This window comes from Triticum dicoccoides, chromosome 5B (genome assembly GCF_002162155.2).
Source record: "Triticum dicoccoides isolate Atlit2015 ecotype Zavitan chromosome 5B, WEW_v2.0, whole genome shotgun sequence".
NCBI lineage: Eukaryota > Viridiplantae > Streptophyta > Magnoliopsida > Poales > Poaceae > Triticum > Triticum dicoccoides.
Window position 1 is genome coordinate 242587922 of NC_041389.1, and position 9098 is coordinate 242597019.

Here is a 9098-nt window from a genome sequence, read left to right on the forward strand (position 1 = left end):
GGTCTGGTCGGTGCTGGACCGGGCCTTCATATGCCCTGGCTGGGATTCTCTATTCCCTCGAGCTTATCTGAAAGCTAAACCCGCGGTGGGTTCTGACCATGCGCCCCTCATCCTTGATTCTGGCCTCAATCTTCCTATGGCCTCTTCGCGCTTTCAATTTGATGCCTCTTGGCTTCTTGTGGAGGGATTCATTCCCATGCTGGCTTCCAAGATCTCACTCCTCCTCTTCTCCTCCCCACGTTCCTTTGGCCCCATGGATGATTGGCACAATTGCTCTTACGAGTTGAGGAAGTTTGTTAGGGGATGGTCTCGCAATAGGGCTGCGGAGGTACATAGGAAGAAAAATTCCTTAGAAAATCAAATCTCGGGCCTGGATCTAACTGCTGATTCGATTGGCCTTTCTGACCATGACTGGTCTATCAGATATAACCTAGAAGCCGCGATGATGCAGTTGCACCAGCAGGCAGAAATTTATTGGCGTCAGCGTGGTACCCTTAGCTGGACCCTTAAAGGTGATTCTCCTACGACCTACTTCCTTGCTATTGCTAATGGGAGAAGAAGAAGAAGGTGTTTCATTGATAGCCTCATCATTAATGGTGCTAGATCCTTGGATCAATCCCAGATTATTGCCCATGTCGTGGATTTCTTCTCCTCTCTCCTGGGGGCTGAACAAGAGAGTGACCTCTCTATCTCCTCCTCTCTGTGGGATAATGCTAATAGGATTTTGGCTAATGAGAATGATGCGCTAATGATTCCTTTGTCTGATAAGGATATCTGGGAGGTCATAAACTCTGCTAACCCAAATGCTGCCTTTGGTCTTGATGGGTTTTCTGTCCCCTTCTTTAAAAAGTTCTGGCCACAGTTACGTGGGCTGGTGTGTAAAATTATTCTGGATTTCTGCCTGGGCACGGTGGATATCTCGCGCCTGAACTATGCTGTTATTACTCTTATCCCTAAAGTAAAAGAAGCAGAGCTCATATCCCAGTTCAGACCTATTGCCCTTATTAATAATTTTGCTAAATTTCTGGCTAAGGGCTTTGCCACTCGCCTTACACCTATAGCTCATAGAACTATTAGCCCTTTTCCAATCTGCTTTCATTAAAGGCCATTTTATCCTTGATGGGATCATTTATCTCCATGAGATTGTGCACGATCTTAAGATTCGCAAATCTAAAGTTGAAATTCTAAAGTTAGACTTTGAGAAAGCTTACGACTCGGTTAGCTGGCCTTTTTGAGAAAGGTGCTTCTAGCAAAAGGCTTTGATGGGGCATATTTCCATAGGATTATGCAGTTGGTCTCGGGGGGGCATAGATCGGTCTCTGTTAATGGCCAGGTCAGCAGTTACTTTGCCAATGGTAGAGGCCTTCGACAAGGTCACCCTGTTCAACTTTGTTGCCGATGCTTTATCTCGTATTTTTGTCTAGAGCGGCCTCTCATGGCCACATCTCTCCTATCATCTCACATCTCGTTTCGGAAGGGGCCACCCACCTTCATTATGGTCGACCTAAATGACTCTTATATTGCCCACCTCAAGTTAATTCTGCTTTGTTTCGAAGCCTTGTCAGGACTCAAAATTAACTTCTCTAAAAGTGAGGTCATTGTTACCGATGTGGATGACACCGAGGCCTTAAGGGTGGCCCACCTCCTCAACTGCAAGTTAGGATCCTTCCCCTTTAAATACTTGGGCCTACCTATTTCCCCTGAGTTGCTTTATGCGAAAGAATTTGCGCCAGCTGTAGCTAAAGTGGGCAATAGGTTCCTTCCTTGGTGAGGCAGATATAATACTAATGTTGGGAAAGTAGCATTGATCAACGCTTTCCTATCCTCCTTACCAATGTTTCTCATGGGCTTTTATTTGCTTTCAGCTGGCACGCATGCAAGCTTGACAAATATAGAGGGGCATTTTATTGGAATGCTGCAGATAATAAGCGGAAATACAGATTTGTCAGGTGGAAACTTATGTGTAGACCTAAAAACCTTGGGGGTTGGGCAGTATTAATACTACCATTATGAATAAGTGTCTTCTGATTAAGTGGTCATGGAAAATCATGACAACAGGTGTGGGATCCTTATGGTACTCCATCCTCAAAGCTAAGTACTTCCCTCTCTCTAGTGCTTTGTTTGCCTCTGCCCGAGGAGGATCCCAATTCTGGAGGGATTTGGTTAAAGTTAGACCTCTGTTTTTGGACCATGTTAAGTTTGTGGTTGGAGATGGCTCCTCTATTCGGTTTTGGCTTGATTGGTGGTGTGGAGACTCACCTCTCTCCGTGAGCTTCCTCACTCTGTTCTCTTATTGGCCTCACCCGAGTATCTCTGTCACCGAGCTTTCGGCTAATAATTGGGACCTGTCTTTATGTTCTTTATCTCCCGTAGAGCTTGAAGACTGGCAAAGACTCCATGCTCTCTTCCCTCCGCTCTCGGAGAATGTGGACTTGGTAGTCTGGCCCCATACCTCGTTTGGCCGCATTTCGGTTAAGTCTTTATATTCTAAGCTTGTGGGTGGCACTCCCACCAATAGATTTTCTCAGGTCTAGCGGGCCCGCATTCCTCCTAAAATCAAGATATTCCTCTGGCAATCTTTTAGAGGGCGTTTGCCTGCAGCAGACCAAATTCATAAGAGGAACGACCCTGGGTCAAGATTATGCGCCCTTTGTGGTGCTCTGGAGGATACGAACCATATCTTTTTTTCACTGTGTTTTGGCCAAGCTGGTTTGTAGTTGTGTTAGATCGTGGCTACAGGTCACATGGGACCCCTCGTCTTTCTCTGAGCTCCGGGTCCTTGCCCAATCGTTGAATGGTGTTACTAAAAGGGTCTCTTGGGTAGGACTTGGAGCGATTTGTTCTGCCTTGTGGACGACTAGGAACAAGTTTACCATCGAGCATGTTTTTTCTGCTAAGCCTGCTGACTGTTTATTTAAATCTTGTATTCTCTTGCAGCAGTGGAGATCATTGACTAAGACGGAGGACCGTGATGCTCTTAATCTGATGATTTCTAAAGTACGGGCCTCAGCGTCTTCCCTTTCCAGACAGGAGCATGTTGCTTAGCTATTTTCTGCATTGCTTCGACTAGTTGCTGGCTAGGTCGTATCTATCTCTCTGGCATGCGTGCCGTGTACTAGCCTGGGAGCCATGTACCTTAACTTCGGGTGTTCCCTCGTTTGGGGCGTACTTTTGTTTTCTTGTTTGGTTGGTTGGTTGTGATGGTTGGAACTCTGCTTGATGGCTTCATCTATAAAGTCGGGCGCATACCTTTTCTCTAAAAATTATCTACTCGTGGATTAGATAGTCCAAAAGGTTGCTAATATTTCCAGCAATATATTGTAGGTAACAAAATTTGGCAAATCTGTCGGAGATGCTCTACCCTTGTGACGGATTTCTGCGGTACGTCTGCAGACTGCTATACGCATACCATTGATTGGGCACGAAAATACAAAAGAGCGCTCGTCCTCGCATGCTCACGGTATCTTTTGCCGTCCATTTCCTGTAGATCCGATACAATATACATTAGTGGGCCTGAGATAGATTTAATGATGCACTGCTCTGGCCAACACGGCATGCGTAACATCCTCTACGTGATGCTGGCACACGCGGCCAGCTCCGTCTTGTGCCGGCGGCCTATTTCAAGCGTGGTTTTGTCCTCGTCATGTGTCGTCTCATTAGCCTAATTGATAACTGAAATGTGATTTTTTTTTTCAATTTACAGACATTTATTGAATATGTGCACATTTCTGGATTTGTGAGTATATTTTGAATTCTCCGCTAACATTTATTGAATTCATGAGCAACTTTTGAATTTACGGCCAACATCTATTGAATTCATGAATATTTTTTGAATTTGTGAACATATTTCCAATTCTTAAACATTTTTAACTCGTGAACAATATTTGAATTCGAGAACTCTTTATTGAATTGTTTCTAGAATACTTGAACATATTTTGAATTCCTAAATATTTTTTAATTTGCCACGAACTTGTTTTGTATTCACAAACATTTTTTACATCGGACAATATTTGATTTCACCATTAACATATTTTGAATACATTTTCTGAATCTGCGATTTAAGAGAAAACAAGGATGACCCCGGTCTCTGCATCAATTGATGCATACAACCATCTGTATTATTATTTAACAGTCTGATAACATGAATACATGGATCAATGCAAAGCCACTCATCCGGCGAACAAAAGTCACAACATATACACTCTTGATAATGTGCCCGAATCGCATGAACGCGCACTATCTAATCCGGTAGCCTCACGCATTTGCCCCGCATCGGGCCGAGAGCACCACCCAGTCTGGCCGACCCGCACTGCGCACGGCATGCGGATGCTCTGGATCCGCCGCCGCCATCTTCCACCATCCCATCTCCAGGAGCGGTCAACGCATTCACCTTGCTAGTCGTACTGCCGTCCATGTCACCACGATGCCAGAGAGCACCACTGCCTTGCGCTCGTCCATCAAGATGCATGCGTCGTCAAGACTCCATTGCACCATGCCGCCAAGATCTGCCGTCGTCGACGCGGTAGATATGATGCCACACCATCTCCTAATCTAGATCACCGCCAACGCCAACCCAACAGTGTCCACCATCCACACAGCTCCCAAGCCGACACCTTAAAAAATGCTGTGGTGGAGCGACGCCGAAGGCGCCGTCGTCGCCCACCGCGGTTAGGGCTTTCATCCGAGACACAAACGACATGGTGGAAGTAAAAGCAGATCTGACGAGCGTCTCCATAGACAAGAAAACAGTGCCCTAGGGTGTCAGCCGCTGCCGCGACCGAAAGGCCGACTAGGGATTTTTGCCAATCTGAACCCCCACCTTCAGCTTAAACCGCATCGAGGATCAGCAAGTATTGTGATCCAGATCCACACGGAGAGGCATACCGAGCACGAGATGAAGGCTACTAGGCGTCCCGATCCAGACCAGGCACCTGCGGGCGAACCCGACTGCCAGGCACCCGCAGTGTTCCGAACAGTCGGAAGGATCGGAGGAAACGAACAGATCCGATCCAGGAGCTCACCCTGGATCACCGCACCCGCTGGCCCACACGGAGCTCCTTCGAACGGCCAGACGGATCAGGCGGATCCAATCCAAGCGCCCACCACCGAGCGCGACAACAAGCTCCCCGCCGACACCTTCCTTGGCTATGTCCTAGGCTTGCCCGACGCCAGCCTCTGGCGGCGGCGAGGAAGGAAAGGGAAGCGGGGAAGGCTAAGGGGCGACGACACGAGATCGCTCCCCACGTCGCCCTATCGGGGCGTGCGCGCGGTAGGGGATGGAGGGGGGAGGGCAGCTTTGCTCTCTCTTCCGAATGTGTGAACATTTTTTGAATTTGCTGTGAACAAATTTTTAATGCGAGAACATTTCCGAATTTGTGAACAATACTCAAATTCACAAACGTTTGTTTTGAATACTTGAATTTTTCTGGAAACCTTGAACATAGTTTGATTCCGCGAACATTGTTTTTGAATACTTAATTTTTTTTCTAGAATACTTGAACACATTATGTATTCGTGAACATTTTTTAATACTTGAACATTTTTCTAGAATAGCTACATATATTTTAAATTTATGAACATTTCATGATTTTTTTCTTTGCGGGTGAAAAATTCTTGAATCTGCCCCTACATATATTTTTTGCGGTACGTGCAGACTGCTATACGTATACCATTGATTGGGCAGTCTTTTACAGTGGTGTGATTAATTATGGAGATGTCTCCGGTGAGGGGCAGGCAGCAGAGGAGAAACCATTACACAATAACTCTGCAGGTGGCTTTAAACCGCAGATGGCTATATGGCTATAGTAGTAGCTAGTTGCGCGCATGCGGGGGGAGGAAGTGCATATGCATGCAGACGATGCATGTATGTGTCCGTCCACTGGGACATTATGGTGCATTTGTAAGCACGCAGAAATCGCAGACAATGGGGTGCAGCCCAGCTAGAGATGCTGAAATAAATCGAGCTAGCCAAGGAGCACGTACTCCTCCTCCTCCTTAGCTACTACGTACTACTACAGACGTCTCTTGGCGAAATCAATCCGGCCCTGCGTGACGCAACGAGGAGCTAAGTTGCACTTGAATTGCATTGCATTGCACCGCATGCTATTACTGCATGCAATGCCCCAACTGCATGCATTCATGTGGATTTGTTACTATCTCTACGTGCCGAATTCAAGTCTTCAACCGAACTAGCATACCTTCAACGACAGCAACACCAAAAAGATCTCAAGGAATTTTCCTTCTGCCCGATCGAGAGGTTTTAGGATATCATAGTTTTGTTCCTTAATCTCCCTTTTGATCAAGCCGTGCCTTGCCCTTGAGAAAGCCATGGTTTGCTTGTGTAAGGCAGCGGATCTATTTCTTCCGAGACATGCATCCGACCTCCGTGCAGACGCACTTGAAGTGCAGCTCCCGCGCCCAGAGATTTGCCCGTCGTGCTATATAATTGTGTAATGATGCCCTTGTTTATCCAGCTTTTACTTCCTTCCAGTGTGTGTGTCAGCCCCTGACCGGTACCTGTACTTTGCAGAGATCGATGCTGCTGTGTATCGACAGTCCATGCCTCACCCGACAGTCGATCTGGGGCGTAGGTTCTCGATCGGATAGTGCTCACCACACCCGAAGTATTACTCGACGAGAACAGAGATATGCAAATCGTATGCATGCATGGCTCAAATACTTGGTTCGAACCCTCGCACCTGAGGATGCAAAGCGGGGCCGGGTTTCGCGGACAATACTCCCTCCGTTCCATAATGTTGTGCCTATAGATTTTTGCAAAAGTCAAACATTACAAACTTTGACCATATTTATAGAGAAAAGTAGGTACATCTAGAATACCAAATGGACATCACTGGATACATCGCGAGTTATATTTTGAGGATGTATATGTTTGATATTGTAGATGTAGATAGTTTTCTCTATACACTTGGTCAAAGTTGGCAAAGTTTGACTTTCACAAAAATCTATAGGCACTACATTGTGGAATGGAGGGAGTATCACAGTAGTACTAGTACTACAAAATTTGTGTTAACTTGGCAGCTAGTAATTGATGCTTTTCGCGGGATAAGCGGGCCGCCCGCGCCCTACCTAATTAAGCCCTTGAATCCCTCATAGAGAAAAACCTAACCAGAAGAATTGTGAGAAATAAGTTAATTTATCAAGTTGAGGCATTTCGATTTGGATTTCAAATAAGAAAAAAAGGATTTTGTGAAATTTAGGAGTCGTTCAAAAGCATCAAGAGGGAAGAACTCGGATAGAAAGGCAGGCGAAGTTGGTGGCCAACCTAATTTCCCTCCGAATCCCTCAGAGAGAAAAACCTAATGAAGTCCTTGAAGAAAAACCAGAAAAACATGGTGAAAACACAGTTGACTAGTACAAATTATTGGAGACAACCATCGCTAGCTTAGCTGCTGCATACCGTTAGTTAGGCCTTGCATTTCTTCAGCAAACAGGGGATTACAAACTTAGAAGACCACTGCTACTACAACACCAATCGGAAACTAGCCATAGCGCTAATTAAACTGACCAACCCACTGCAACCCAGCAACACAAAGGAAAGTAACTACTTAAGCTAAGTAGCCTGCTACTCAGAGATCCAACCCTGTCCAGTGGATGATCCGACGGCGGTCACTCACTCCTCCAGCCTCAAAATTCGCGCATCGCCTGATCGAGCTAACCATCCGTGTGAGCATCCACTGGACGGGCACGCGCCCGCACCGTTGATATTTCTTCACTTGCGCTTGCCGCGCTTCTTGTCGCCGTCCCCGGAGGCGCCCGCGCCGGCGCCGCCGTTCTGCAGCAGGTCCACGAGGCAGGGCTGCTTGCAGTTGATGCAGGTGGGGTAATCCTTCTTGGCCACCATGCAGTACATGAGGCACCGGGTGCAGGCCCCGATCACCATCGGCGACTTGCTTCCAGGGCTGCCGTCTGACGACACGCAGGAGCTTGGCGACGACGACCCGCTGTCGTTATGGCCGTCCACCTCCATCCCCACCGGCGGCGACAGGTTCAGCTGCAGCTCCAGCCTCGCCCCGTTCCTCACGCCGGCGCCGCCGTTGCCATTGCTGCGGTCCATGACTCACAGACAATCACACTGCACAAACAAGAATATGCATATTAGATAACGAAACAGGATTAATTATATCAGAATATATTTCTTCTTCAGACGAGCAGAATATATAGAAGTACTGCTGCATAACATACATGGGGAAGAACACAAGGAAAAGCAGAGTTGCTACCTGAATCCCGTGAAGAGGAGAGAAAGAGTTGAGCAACTGCTGCGATGTGTATTTGGTTGAGGACTTTGAAAGGTCCAGAGGTCTTTATATAGGGGGGGTTCCAAGCATAGGAGGAGAGGTCAATGCTTCTCTTTACTTGCTATTAATGCAACAGCAAGGACCCTCCGTCCTCTTCCTCTCTTCACTTCCTTCCACATCCCTCCAACCCTACTCTCTTCTTGTGATCTTGCACATCATAAAGTTAATTAAGGTTTTTGAAAAATACATACTCCAAAATCATATTTTATGAGCTTATACCAACCTTAGTAATACAGGAAAACAGGGGAGATCTATACGTTGGGAAGCTAGACACATTTGTGAGGTCAAATCTACTCTTATTTTCGTGGTTGCCCTCCGGGTGTATTCATGGCGCGCTGCCAACACCATGCTATTGGCAATAGCTGTGCGCGCAGTGTCAACATCTTGAACGCCCTTTACTGATGCGCAGCAGCTGCATGAAGGGTTCCATCCAGCGAAAATAAGTATAGTCCATCAATGTGCCACTGGTTATGTGAGTAAATGGATCTTAAATAGGAGATGCGCCACTTTAGGTAAATGGTGTCTTTAACCGAGCGGCGAGGCCGGCTTGGCCGTACCCATGTATACTCAATGCCCTTTGCTCTTCAATGAAATCCTGCAGTCCATTGAATTCCTCTTTGATGTGAAATGACATCTCACCCAAACACGAGTAAGCTTTTATAGGACGCGGATCCTCTGCCGTGCGGCAGGGTGCCGTTCGGCGATTGACAGGTGGGCTCGCTGTGAATCAACCCCACATGCTAGTGTCCCCAACCGGCGTGTAACGTACGTCAGGGGAGCTGC

The 9098-nt window shown here is 46.9% G+C and overlaps 1 protein-coding gene across 1 annotated transcript; it reads right to left on the reverse strand.

The window, feature by feature from the left end:
* Positions 1-7369: 7369 nt before the first annotated feature.
* LOC119305362 lies at positions 7370-8361 on the reverse strand. Its single transcript, XM_037581894.1, has 2 exons — positions 8238-8361; positions 7370-8092 (listed from the first exon to the last, which is right to left on the reverse strand). The coding sequence occupies exon 2, from the start codon at positions 8072-8074 to the stop codon at positions 7730-7732; it is 345 nt and encodes a 114-aa protein (XP_037437791.1). The 5' UTR covers positions 8075-8092; positions 8238-8361; the 3' UTR covers positions 7370-7729.
* Between the last annotated feature and the right edge of the window lie 737 nt (positions 8362-9098).